The 14,260-nt window shown below is 35.3% G+C and overlaps 1 protein-coding gene across 1 annotated transcript in view; it reads right to left on the bottom strand.

The window, feature by feature from the left end:
* Positions 1-14,260, bottom strand: part of DOCK4 (dedicator of cytokinesis 4) — a 161,470-nt gene that overhangs the window by 130,063 nt on the left and 17,147 nt on the right. The window contains exons 3-9 of the mRNA XM_041421047.1: positions 12,206-12,289; positions 11,168-11,208; positions 8,800-8,855; positions 7,028-7,124; positions 5,195-5,343; positions 3,761-3,845; positions 1,924-2,075 (exon numbers count right to left, since the gene is read on the bottom strand). Coding sequence (XP_041276981.1) covers positions 1,924-2,075; positions 3,761-3,845; positions 5,195-5,343; positions 7,028-7,124; positions 8,800-8,855; positions 11,168-11,208; positions 12,206-12,289 — 664 coding nt within the window. The remainder of the gene's footprint in view (positions 1-1,923; positions 2,076-3,760; positions 3,846-5,194; positions 5,344-7,027; positions 7,125-8,799; positions 8,856-11,167; positions 11,209-12,205; positions 12,290-14,260) is intronic.

Genomic DNA, 14,260 nt, shown 5'->3' with positions numbered 1-14,260 from the left:
TTTTTTGTTGTGTTTGTTGGGGGTTTTTGTGTTACAGTATGGGATGTTTGAATTGCAGATGGCGCAAACTACCTTCACAAAGCTTATCCTGTCATACCCCCGATACCGTAGAAGGCAGTTTGGATTTGTAAGAACACATTTCTTCAAGGCTTGCCAGTAATGGGATGAGGAAGTTCACAGCAGCTGAAAACAGACACTGGAGTCAGGAATCAATAGCTAAAGGTCAGATCACACCAAGCACGTGAGAAACAGCTCTAGAATTTGTGCTTTCATGTAACACGAAAGCAAATCCATTTGCTTTCACACCACCACCACTGCCTTGACCTTGTTTTCAGCAATCCATATCACCCCAAATTGTTTTCTGTCAGAGTCTGCAGCTCTCTTGTAAATCTATCACCTGCTGTGGCATTCATTGGAGTGAACACAAACAATGTGTCCTGATGCACATTTAATTCTCAGAAACAAGAGGAAACTGAATTTTCGTGACGACTGTCTGAAGTGCAGGCCAGAATGAAATGCCAGTATTTAACAGCTAGCACTGCAACACTAGCTGTGTATACATGATCTCACTAACTGTAAAAGTTAATGTACGCAATATACTCTTCCTTCAAAGCACTGGTTACTTATTTTGCCTGCACTGCAAAGCACAGGCATAATTTTATCAAATTTAGCCCCAACTTCCACATAGCTCCCCAAATCCCTATTGCCATATTTAAGACAACAGCTGTGGAAAGGATTCAGGCTGGAGAAATTCACAGAAAACTGCCTCCTGTGGGAGGGCCCCCCAGGCTGCAGCAGAGGAAGAGTGTGAGGAGTCCTCCCCTGGAGGAGGAGGGAGTGGCAGAGACAGTGTGTGACCAGCTGACCACAGGTCCGATTTCCAGTCCCCTGTACTGCCAGGGTGGACAAAGGAGAGAAAATCAGGAATTGAGTTGAGTACAGGAAGAAGGAAGAAGTGGGAAGGAAGATGTTTGAAGTCTTGGGTTTATTTCTCATTATCCTACTGTGACACAATTGGCAATAAATTAATTTTCCCCATGTCAAGTCTGTTTTATCTGTGACAGGAATTGGTGAGTGATCTCTCCCTGTCCTTATCTTGACCCATGAGCCTTTTGTTCTATTTTCTGTCCCCCGTCCAGGTGAGGAGGGGAGTGACAGAGTGGCTGTGGCTGGCTGAAGGCCATGGTCAACCCACCACACCCATCACCACTGCACAGCCATTTAATGGCTCAGACTTCCTGGCATATTCTTCAGACGGAACTTACTGAGCTCTTGCACTAACTGTACTCTCCTCCTCTGCTCGTATTTATTAAATGCACAGTGGTTTCACTACTAATCACTCCCATGTTTTCTCTCTCAGCCAGAATTCTGAAAATAGAAGTCGCTATTGAACATTTTAAAAATCAAAGTTTATCAGGTCTCTCACAGAATTTAAACTCTAGGACAGATTGATTTTGACAGTTTCACTGAAGAACCAGCAAAGGCTCCTTTTATGAAAAATATGCTTAAGTCACTAAGGGCAGCCCTCCAATCTCATGTACCAAGGAGAATTTCTCTTATAAATATTACAGAGAAAGCAAAAGTTCAAAGTCTTGAATGCCTACTGATTAGGAGAGACGAAAATAGAGATACTGAAAAATGACCATTCTGTACACATACATGTATATATACTTCTATACAAAAAAAAACAATTGGAAGTTGAAATAAATAAACAAGACAAATGTATACATTTTTGTAAACCTTAAATGACACTACAAACCATTAGACATAACAACTGAATTTCAGAAGGAAGCAAAATATTCTCATGAAACAAAAACACTATGTCCTTGTTTATAAATGTGGAATTTGTTACCTGTATCAAAAGATACAGTATTTATTGTAAAACTTATCTAAAATCATATTTAAATTGAAATCATATGGTACCTGATGGGTCGATTTTCTTTACTATCAAAGAGTGAAAAGATTACTTCCAGTTCCTCTCCCAGATTGGAGCACATTAAACTCTTCATCTGAACAAAGAGATGGTGGCTGCTAGCTGGTACTGGTGTGTCTTTTTTTCGATGGCGATGTTCCATCTAAAAACACCACAAAAACAGTGACCAGTTTGAGTCAATTATAAAATTCTCAAAACAAAAAGAGGTAAAATATGTAATGTACTACTACTTTCTTACTCCAAATTAGTGTTTTTTAAAAATTTAATACTAACTTGTATTTTTTCCTTTCTCTTTTTTTTTTCTTTTGCATCTGAGAAAGAAAACACAAGGAATTTACTTTCCCAGTGTTACACTTCATCATAGTTATCTCTAGGTGAAAAACAGTAATCTCTAGAAGTTGGGTTTTTTTTACTCTGAAAGTGTGGAGCCACTTTAAAGCTTTGTGCTATAATAACATAGTATTTCTTAGCTGGTTTAAACAGTTAATGATCTGATAGTCCAGTATTCAAACACATAAAAAAAATGCTTTTGCAGAAGACTAAATACCAGTATTTTAAACTGGGGAAAAGCAATCATACCTGCATTTTATGATCTCTGGCAAACTGTTTTACAGAAGCTAATAAATTGCCTTGATTTGATGTCACAGTTTATGCCTTCTGCATTTTAGTCACCCATTAGGAGAAGGACAAGATTAAGTTGTAATACCCCTCTCTTACGTTGTAATAACAATAATTTTAAACAGCAATCTTTCTAAGCTACATAGTCTTCATACTGAGGTTATCTTTTTCCCCCTTTTTATTTTTCAAAATACACTCCATGAGTGCCATTACTAGTTTTCTGGGTTATTTTCCCTCTGTATGTTTCTTCTTGTGATTAATGGTTCCTCACTGTATTTAATCTAGTGCTTCAACAGGATTCCATAATATTACATATCACTTTGAAATTACTCAAAGGTATACTGATTCTAGCACAAAGAATTTACTATTAGGCTTGACAGCACAAGTCAACAATACAAATAAAATACAACTTAAAATTATTACAAAAATACATAATTATTTCAGATCCACAAAAATTTGTAGCAGTGATGTTTTTGGGGGGTTTGTACTTAAATACAAAAGTTATAATAAATAAAATTCAGCTTAAATACAAGCTTAGTCTTAAGCACATAAGGCTCAGAACTTTGTATCTGTAACAGCTGCAGTACTCAAATACGAGCCAAAGCCTATGTAAATGAATTGGCAAGTTTTCTTACACCTCGCTGGAGATTTAATCAGAATAAGAAATATCAGTGCTGGTTTTAGTAGATCAAGATGGGCTTTTACACCAAAAGGAAAGCTTTCTTATGCAATTTAACTGCTATTTACATTAATATATTAGAAAGTACCAAGAGCCCAGTGTGATTAATTGTGACAATATTATACCATTCTTATATTTCCACAAAGCTTACCTAGACAGGCTCATAAGCCAGGTAAAGCTCTAATGATAAAGAGTCCCATAAGCTTTTATTGATTATTAAATTCATATTAACATATTAACATAATTTTAAAGGTATTCAGAAACCAAAACTTTTAACAAATAACATTTAAGCTAAGCATGTGTGCACAGACAAATTTGATAACAAATCAAAGAATTGCATACAGATGTAGAGATGACATAGCTGTTCAAAAAAAATTCTTTCCTTATAGTAAAATTCATTACATTTCATTACATTATGGAATGCCAATTTATTGGATCTAAAAAGGTACTTTTGTTTAAATAGAAGACTGGCCATCAAACTATCAGTAGATAATTTGATAGCAAAAGTACCAAACATTACATTCACCTACCAGTCTGTAGAGCTCTGTAATGCTGATCTCTTCAGGATCCACCATAGCATATTCTTTTCTTGGAACTAAGTCGAGTCCCAGTTGTCTGCATGAGAAATGGAATAACAGTAAGTAGCTTCTACTTTCAAAAGAAACAAATCAGCTCTGCATGTGTTTGTTGTTTATTCCAATAAACAATGCCCGTGCTAATTGGTACTCTAGAATTAGTTGACTTTGATTTTATTTTGATGTATTTTGGCTGCAACCACCATTCACATTTGACTCATTCCTTTTCTCCACTTTGCAACATTAATAGAATGTTTTCCCACAATTTTTAAATCTGTTTCACAGAGTGGACAATGTGCAATGGGCATTGTCCTTCATACTATTGTGAACATTTCAGTGTGACTGCACTAGTACTGTCAATTTGAATAACAACCAGGGAAAGGAAGATAAAAAGAAAATCCATCAAATGACAAAACATCAGCTTATTTTCAGTTTGGAGTGGATGGTATCAAAGATGCTTGCCTGTATCCCCTGAACAAAATAAGGAAATGAACTTGAATCAACAGGAATAAAATTTTTTTCCAGCACAACATCAAGTAATAATGTTTAAGAATGCATAAGGACATGAAGGCAGTTATGCTGCATTTAGGAAAATTCAAAAGATTATAAAGTTTTTTAAAAAATATGTTTTAAACAGCAGGAACTCTCCATGTCAAAAACCTTCACAATGAATTCCTTTCAATTACTGCAAAATTCTAAGCAAACAGGTAATCATGCACATTTAGTCACAACCCTTTCACTCTGTTAGGTATTTATGCTTTTAGACAGCTGTAGAAACCCTGGAAATTCAGTTAATTCTACTACTGAATATTGCTTCCTTTAGTTAGCATTTATCTGTATAAATATATGCTAAAGAAGAGATGTTGGAAACAGCACCTAAAAGCCAGAGGGTGTTTTAACCATTTTCTTGCTTAAAAAATAGTAAGATAATACAATTTGTGTAAGCTCATTTCAGTTATTCAGATTAAAGAAAGATACACAGTAGCTGGATGTATGTTAGAGATGCCCAAGTAGGAACTAAATTGTGTGACCAAATTAAAAAAGAAGGAAAGTCAACCAACATAATTTCATTTAAAAAACAAAGTTCTGCTAAATGCATCATTCAGCAATCATTTGTTTTAAAAAGATGTAAGATGCTGTTTCAGATATTCCAGTGCAACTGGAATAAGTACTATCTTATAGATACTACTACTGCTATGTAAATTACACTGATATAAAAAAGCAGAATGAAAAAATAAGCCACTGGACAGAAAAACTATGAAGGAGAAAGTCCATTGGAAAAAAACATAACACTTGTTAGAAATTTTTTCTTTATTTCAACATTCTTCAATCAGCCTAAAGAACCGGCTTTACAATTTTATTACGTTTGGTTTATTTCTATCCACTCACTCGTTGCCCCAGTCCAGACGAGCAGTGATGTGCCGCTTGACGTCCTTCATCCGATCGTGGGTGAGATGGCCAACAAGGACCTGCCTTCGCAGGTCCAGGATTTCGTTCATTATGTGCCACAGCCGGTGAAAGAGATCCCCCTCATTCCTCTGTGGGATAAAAATAAGATTGCCTCTGCATCACCTGATAATCAGGACATCAGGTTATAAACTGATAATCCTAATGAATACGTACATGAGGAGGAAATTAGGAAAACCCCTTTTTCTCCTTACTTAGTCTTTTATTCCCCACCACACTGTGACCATTTTACCTGCATGTGTGTACATGTAAAATAATTTCAGACCTTGCCACAGACCTTGCTTGTGCACCACAACCATCCCAATATTTCAAATATTGTGCCTCTCTCACATTCATCTAATCTTATGTACGTGACAGGTATGACAAAATTTCAACAAAAAAATGTTCACGTGTTTCACAACACAGCATTGTTTTATTCCAAGACTATGGTCATTCCGTGTTGCTGTCTCATCCAAACTGAATATATCATCTCTATTTCAAGACTATTTGAACTCATACACATACGGGATAGAAAAAGCAATATCTCTGAGCATTCAAACTCTGAACCACAGTGTTAATTTAACACAGAATTATTCCCTTGCATTGATATAACTTTACACACTACCACCTAATTATAAATAAATAGTACCACACAGAAAGGATCTTGTCTACACAGTTCTTCTTTATCTAACTGCAAAGCAGGAGAAATTATGTGACTATGACTGCTTTGAAACCACATCCTCCTACTCTAATTATATACCAGCTATGGGCCTAACAATTTCCCATAAATGAACCTCTGTTCTGGAAAAATCTATTAACTCTTCCTTCACTAATTCTAAATAGTTTTACATTCGTTTTTTGAGAATCTTTAGCTTGAGAAAATTACTACAACCTTCATCTAAGTGATTCATCACACAAAGTTGAAAAAACACTCCTGTTAAGGTTTGTTCTGCTAATTCTTGCCAAAAACCCTAAGTCAATTTCCCTTTTCCTTCTTCCTATGAATAAAATGCATCAAAATAAAATTCAGCTACTTCTGCTGCATAAGTTAAACCTAAAATTCATTTAGAAGTACCATTACTCTCCATCAACAACTTTTATATTCCAAGCACTCTGAAAAATCGCAATTTGATAAATCTGCTCTTTTTACTTCACATTCATTCACCTCATAAGCTCACTAAAAGGGCATTAATTTATTGTTTGTCTTGGCTTTCTGTCTGAAAAGGAAGAAAAGCAGGCTAATTTTGAACATGCAATAACAACAGCAGTGAAGAAAAACGTTGCCAAAAAGAGAAACAACTGCTGTAAAAGCAAGAGGGAAATATGAACATTATAACTAAAAGAAAACCAAGGGAAAAAAGGTCATAGAAACAGCTCTTGAATTAGAAACAAGAGACAAAAAGGACTTTGTAGAAACATTATAGAGAGCTATACTGACAGTACATTTACACAACTTTCCATCAGACACTAGTATATAGAGCTTTCATTTCTGCAGTCAAAAAACCAAATTGAATAAACAGTAATTCAAATGCATCTTTGGTCCTGGTATCTGATAAATTCTACTGAAGTATATTATTATTATTCATGTGACTATAGAGTCATGCTAATAGCACTAGAATAAGATTTCAAGATATTAGTAAAACAATTTAAAAACAAACTGAATGTTTTGGGTTTTTTTTTTCTGAAATATATACTTCAACTAAACCAGACCATCTAAACCACAGTTCACCTTTTGAGATGACATCAAATCAAAGCAATATTATTCAGGGTACTTACTACATAGAGTTGTTTCCACATTGTTCCCCAGTCTCTTAGAGTTGATGTCATTTCTGTAATAACAGAATCTTCTGTTGGAATAACCATTTCAAATTGTCTGTAACATGCAGAAGAACACATGATATTGCACAAGCATTACTAATCCCATTGCACTTACTAATATGCAGACTTCCTACTGCCAACAGTGATGTCTGTCAACCTACATGAGTGCTCCTCCAGACCATGACACTTTTTATTTGTAGATTTATTGAATCCCCATGGAAAAACTTTGGGTGAAAATAGTTTAATCCCCATGCAAAGTCTTGGCCCTAGAGAAGTCAAGGTGAGATTTTTTTTTACTATGAGATAAGCACATAAAAACCGACTTTCACAGCAGAATAAATCCCATCGTTTCCAAAAGGATCTTGACACTTCAGCTTTTCATGCCTGGATTACTTTTTTCGTGATATCTTGTCTCTCTTACTAAATTAACATAACAATGTGACAGCTCTTGGCCTTGATGCGCAGCAGAGAATATGGCCTGAATTGGAAACTAACTAACAAAGGAAATAGATGCAACAAAGACTGAAATCCATGCAAATACTGTCATGGTATCCACTAACAAAAATTATTCTGCCTTTAAACTTTATTTTAATTTAAATTTTGTTTCACTGAACTTTCAGTTTTAGCTACAACTTTAGAAGGAAAAAAGGATCCTAAGGCATGACAAACCACATGTGCCTGCAACTTCATAGAGGACAACAGGGAGTTTAACGTGGGAACATTTTCACCTGTGACAATGAGACTTGTTATAGTGCTGTTACAGTCTTCATTATTATATCTGCCCATAATGAATAATGGATCTCCAACACACTCATTTATGCTCCCAAAACAACGGTCACATCGTGTTCAGGCATCCATCTATTATGAGAAATGTCCTTACCGAAACAGTTGTCAAACTGTTTTGTATCAGTTCTCTACTAATAAGTCCAAATAAAGGATACAATATGAACAATTAAAAATTAAGTAAAACTGTGAAAAAAACTGTTAAGATCACTGACAATTTCTTAAAGTTAAGTTTTAAATTTTTAAAAGTGATACCATCAAGGTATCAAGTTTTAAACATAAGAAAAAAAAGTCAGTGTTTTTTAAAGTCAGACAACTGGAATTCAAAAACAAAATCTAAAACCTAATATTAACCAGTGACTCTGGTTTATATCAACTCTTCTAAATGTGAAAAAACATCAGCTGTTGTCAAAAATAAATATTAGCTCTCCATCACCTGAAAAAAAGGAAAACGTTTCTCTATTCATTTACAGGTTTAGCAAATTTTTTTGCCATTAAACTGATACCTTTTTTTTTTGGTTTTTTTTTGTTTGTTTTTTTTTGTTTGTTTGTTTGTTTTTTTTGTAAAATGGGTACTGCTAGAGCTACTGCCGTCAAAGAAGACAGCTGATCTTAAACAGCAGGTTAAAAGACAGCTTATGTACAGAATAATTTCTTTAAATTAAGGCAATGCCATTTTCAAGCCAAACTTAACATAACTGTTACCCCCTTTTCTCTACGCAATACAGAATGTCCCAGTTGTATTCAGTGTCTTTTCTGGATACAGCATTCCAATTTTATGACCATGCAGGAGTATCAGGTTAGCTAAAGACAACCATTTCAAGTCCCCTAGAAGTAAGCTGAAGATATCATAACATCACTAAATTATTTACTTTATAAGCAAAAGATTTTTGGCACAAATAACTGACCATGTTTAAATATTTGAAATCAGAACATTTCACACATACCCTTTGTTCTTAACACATGCATTCTTCAAGTGAATGTAGTTAGATGGAAATATGCCCTGAAAAATAAAAAAAGTTTCAATAAAATGCCCCTTACATGAGTTTGGCATTCCATTTAGTAAAATTCAATATGCAAATGCATGTTGAACTCAAAGTCCTCCAAATAATTAACAAAAAACACACACAAGGAAAGAATGCAATAAATACTCAGTGTAGCTGTAACAGAAACTAAAATGCCATATTCAGTAGAGTTTAAAATATTCAACACTTCAAAATATTAGAAGACAAACTCATGTAGAACACGAGAAGATTGTTTAAGAGCTCCCTTATGGCAAATGGTTTTATTCATTACTTCCACCTTGATAAGAAACAGACCGGCTGTGGGTGATACTCCCTTATCAACTACATCTTTAAAATAAGAATTTTCACACAGGGATTTTTAAAATTAAGCAGAATAAATGAAGTTAACAATACTCAATAAAAATAAAGTCAAGTAAACAAAGGAAATCACAATGGAGTCTAATTTGGTGGCTACTCCGCCTGCAGTGCACAAGAAAGTTGTGGTAGATGCCTGTCACAGAGCCTGTGTCTGCCAGGAGCAGCCCTTTCCCAGCTCTTTGAGGGCTCCCCCTCAAAATGAGCACTCAGCATTGCTGCAACAGTCCCATTGCTCCTACAGCACACTGGCCTGCACAAATCAGAACGAGGAAAAGGAAGCAAGTCAGCTCCAAGCCTCTGGCTGGGAAGATAATACACTACAGCTCATGCAGTGAGAGAAAATACATTTATGGTCTCTTCATAATAAGCACAGCTGCATACAGCTTTCCTTTGTGATGATGGTGTCCCATTTTCTTTCCACACAACCATTAGACCTTCAACAAAACCAAATCTACTCTGTAGAGGCAAGTGCCCTTTTAAATGCTCCTACTCCTCTGTAATGCAGAGCAGTTGAGGGGAGCATTTCCAAGGACAGCAGAACATCCAGCCCTGCAGGTGTCAGGGATGCAGATGCACCCTTACTGCACACCAGCTGCCACAGATTACTTTTTCCAGTGTCAAAGCTGGCAGAATAACAAGGGAAGAGTCTTGACAGAGCAATACCAATAACAAGGAGGAGGTACAAGGTGCTCTTATGATTTTACTTTTGGAGACTCCCTTCAAAAATCCAAATCGGAAAGCTGTTTGCATTCTCACTAGGAAAACAGAGAATATATATCTTATCTCTTCACACATCAAGTCATGTTTAGAAAACCTATTCATAACTTCCATCACACATTTGACAGACCACAAAGCAAGACAGACAGCAAGCATGTAGTGAGAATTGCAACAAAAGGCACAGAAGATGCAATAACAAACCACTACTGCTCATGCCTTATAAATCAAACTGTAATATACATCAATGAGGTCAAAGTAGCAAACATCAAATTAGACTCTGTGGCTAAATTTATTGTTTGAATCGACCTTCTGTATAAAGAAAGGAAATTTATATGATTAGAGACCACAGGCCTTGGCACAAAAGGCCAGTGACTTGATATGAGCCCCTAGAAACTTTTCATAATTATTGTGTATGTGCCTTTTTTGCAGCTGAAGAATTTTGGAAATGAGGACAGAAAAAAGAAGAGCAAAGCTTATAATGCAGGTTAAAGCATGAACAGATAATTTAAGGTCTTTCTTTCACATGAAAAACAAAATCTTTACAATCCCAGAGGCAAGAAAACAGGAGAGGTTAAGAAAATAGAAAGACAAATAAGACAAGTAAAGCTTAAACATACAACACGAACAGACACTGAAATATAAATTTCAGTAACTTTTCATGTCTGAATGCAGAAGAAATAAATCAGTGAAGTCTGGTTTAGAATACTATGCTACTATGGAAACCAAAGACTACACATCAAAGAAAAACAAAATGAACCATATATTTTACATGGCAACACATATGTTTTATTCAATTGATACTCTGCATGTGGCTCCTATAAACTGGCTGTCTCCACTGGCTGCTCTAAATTAATTCGTAGCTTCAAGAAAAACAGACACAGTTTAACAAACTTTTCTGACAGTTTTTGCAATTTTTATTCTCAGTAGTCTTTTCCCTTCAACTCAGCTTCCTCCGAGTGGAAAATGTAAAATTTGGAAATGAAAGAAAATTCACCACGGCCCTGGATTTGTGAAGTGTATTATCCTAATACATAGAAGCATTTCAAAAGGGTAATCCATGTCCAAATCTAATTAAAGTAGTACCAATAATATACTTAACACTAAGCTATGGTCTTCTTTTAAGAGTAAATATCATACACTTACAAGCAGATTATTAACTTTTAAAAAGTAAATATATATTTTCGCCCAAGAATGCAAAACTGCAATTGACCTTTACCTTAAGATTGGGGTTTTTTAAGGCAAATCCTCTGTACCACCCTGTGAAGAAAGCACATTTTGCTTTTTAAAGAGTGCAAATCATTTACATATGTAAAACAGATTTCATCTTTCCCTTTTGGACAGATATGACAATTCCACAGTGCTGTCAGACTATATTAATTGAAAAGATTTTCCATACAGTGAAAGGTATTTCATTTAAACCAGTTCATATTTGGATGACTTCATTCACACAATTTCAGGAATTACTCTTTAACCCTAAATGTTTCTAACAATGTAACCTAGGTAAATTCTGCATTGGACACCACAACGGTTAAAACACAAGTAGTTTCTTACTAACTCAAAACATTTACAAATCACTTCTGGACTTGAGGTTCTACATCTATCAACCACAATGCTATATAAAACTCATAATATACCTGATTGAACAGAATAGATCCTATGCCTTCTAAAAGAACATTTCTTACAAGGTTAACCATATATAATCCTGATACAATATTTCAAAAAATATAAACCCTATATGATCCCAAATGATTAAAAAATTAATGTATTTATTTTTAGATGTTAGGGAGGAAGATTATGAAAAGAAAATGCAACTTTCTTTCTCTGACACTAGCAACAGACATTTGCTAAAATTATATTTGCGTTCTCTAACACAAAGCAGAGGAGAATGCTTACACTGCTTTAAGATTTTAAGTTGTGATTTTGAATTAATTTGAAAATGTCTTGATGGCAGCCAGGTTTCCCTCAGAAATACTAAGAAAGCAGAAGAACCATGAGAGACTTCCTTTCTGTTATAACTTTTATCTTCTGTAAATGTTTATTAAACAGAGAGAATAAATAAAAATTAATGTATTGCAAATTAATTATTATAGAGATTAGAGCTCACTGGAACTGTGGGAAAAAAATTAAGAGGCCAAAATATATTATATTATTGACTTCAAAAATGTGTTACTTTAAGAAAATAACTGAATATTAATGGGGTTCAAACCATCAATACACAAAACTTAATTATCACTGGAATCACCTGTGAACTCACCATCGCATTTCTCTAATATTTGAACGGTGTCTCCAATCTCCAGTGATAGGCCATGTGGGACTGTCCCTCGAAAACCAGCAATTACTGAAAAACATAACATGCTTCAATTATTCACAACATTAAAATGTAAATTATTCCTATTGTTAACAAAATAGCATATTACCATGAGAAGTTACATGTTAGAACAAACAGGCTTACTCAAATTTAATAAGCTGTGAAAAAAGTCAAAAGAAAGAATCATTAAGCCACTTTTATGAGCATAAAATTCAAAACACAGGTCTCAAAAATAAACCTAAACACAGCCTTATGATAGATGAATGGAAAGCTTGTACTAGAGAACACTGTTAGCTAGTATAAGCACCCCGAAGGACAGAAAGTGTTTTATTCCAAATGCTTACACTAACACGCATCAGACCTCAGAATTCTGCGAGCTGAAAGTGCCAATATGTGCCAATATTTTCGTTGCCATCCATACCACTCACACGCCATGAAAAGAAAACCTTATTTCACATTTGCTTAATGGATGCTATAGACCCAGCACTCCATATAATCCCAAATGTGAGGAAATGGTTAGGGGGTGGAGACCGCTAAAGCATGTTGTTCACTCCAATACGTCAAGTGCACACTAAGCTTCCCCTGCGGCTTCACCAAAGCCATTGAAGGGAGGTCATGAGCTCAGGCTGGGACAAGAGCTACAGAAATGGAGCTGGAGATAAAACATGCTTCAGAAACAAAACATCCACCAGAGCAGTGATATTCCCAAATCAAATACTTACAATGGTCAAATATTAAGTGTTATATTGTTAATTCTAAAACAATAGACAGCTATTTTTTCACTCTGAATCAAAACAGAATACCCAGAAGCCACTCATAGAGCTCACTCCTAAAAATGCTGAAAATCCATTAACTTGCTAGATAGCAATCCAGCTGTTCAATCCTGTTCTTTCTCTACTTGAAATGCTGAATTAAAATATTGCCTAATTCAGGCCATGAGACCAAGCAAGAGTGCTTTTGATTTTCTGTACTGTAATCTTCTCTCAGAGCTAAATTTTGAAGTGGAAGAGGAAAACAGCCTATCCACCAGGGCACGATGCACAAAAAGACTTTACAGCCTAACAGCAGTCTTACTGCTGTCAAATATCCACCCATCTAGACAGGAAACCACAAATCTCATAGCAAAAAAGAAACCTCACTAAGTGAGAGGCATGACAAGGAAACTTCACATATAAAAGCCAAAAGGACATATCTATGCAAGGACATATATATGCTCTTGCCTGCTGTTGCAGGTCTACCCTGCCACAAGCAGACACTACACTCAAACACAACTTAACCTGTCATCCACCATCTGTGCCTGCCACATTGTTCATCAAAGGCAGGAGGAGAGGTTAGCTGTCAGAACCACAGAAACTGAAAATTCATTTGTGAATCTTCGGAAGAAAGTTCCAGATTTTAAGAGTAAACCTACAGGATATGACTTATGCTATAGGACGGTACATTTTAAAATGCACCAAAAGTACTTTTTTGCCAAATCCTTCTTCAAAATTTGAAGACTTCAAAACTCATTGCATTCCCTCATCATTTCACTCATGAGAAAATCATCACTGTCCTTAACCCACAGTCTTTATCTCTGAAAATAATCCTGTGAGATTATATCCCTGGACAGTCCCTAGAAGTTTGATGTAACATGAGACCAGTATTTATAGTATTGCTCCTCCTCAAGAATGTGTATTGAATCAACTTCTGTTTGCCTTGGTGCTACTCCCAGTCTTCAAGTTTTTTACAATGAACTGAATACTGTGAGATATGCAGCATGAAATAAAAGGTTACTTTGATTCCACACCATGATCAATTGCACCATTTTTAAATCATTAGTACAGTGACAAAGTTTGTCTAACAGTTGAAAAAAAAAAAAACCAAGAGTTTTTCAATTAATTATTTCACAAAGATCCGAAAATTAAAACAGTTTATTAAGTATGAAGAAATAAAAATAAGAAGCAAACTCCCTGAATATCAATGCAATGTACCTCTAAATTCTGCCGTGGCACTGGAATGACA

Source organism: Onychostruthus taczanowskii, unplaced genomic scaffold (assembly GCF_017590055.1).
Source record: "Onychostruthus taczanowskii isolate IOZ18803 unplaced genomic scaffold, ASM1759005v1 scaffold68, whole genome shotgun sequence".
In the NCBI taxonomy this organism is placed as follows: domain Eukaryota; kingdom Metazoa; phylum Chordata; class Aves; order Passeriformes; family Passeridae; genus Onychostruthus; species Onychostruthus taczanowskii.
This window is presented reverse-complemented; position numbering and strand designations above follow the sequence as displayed.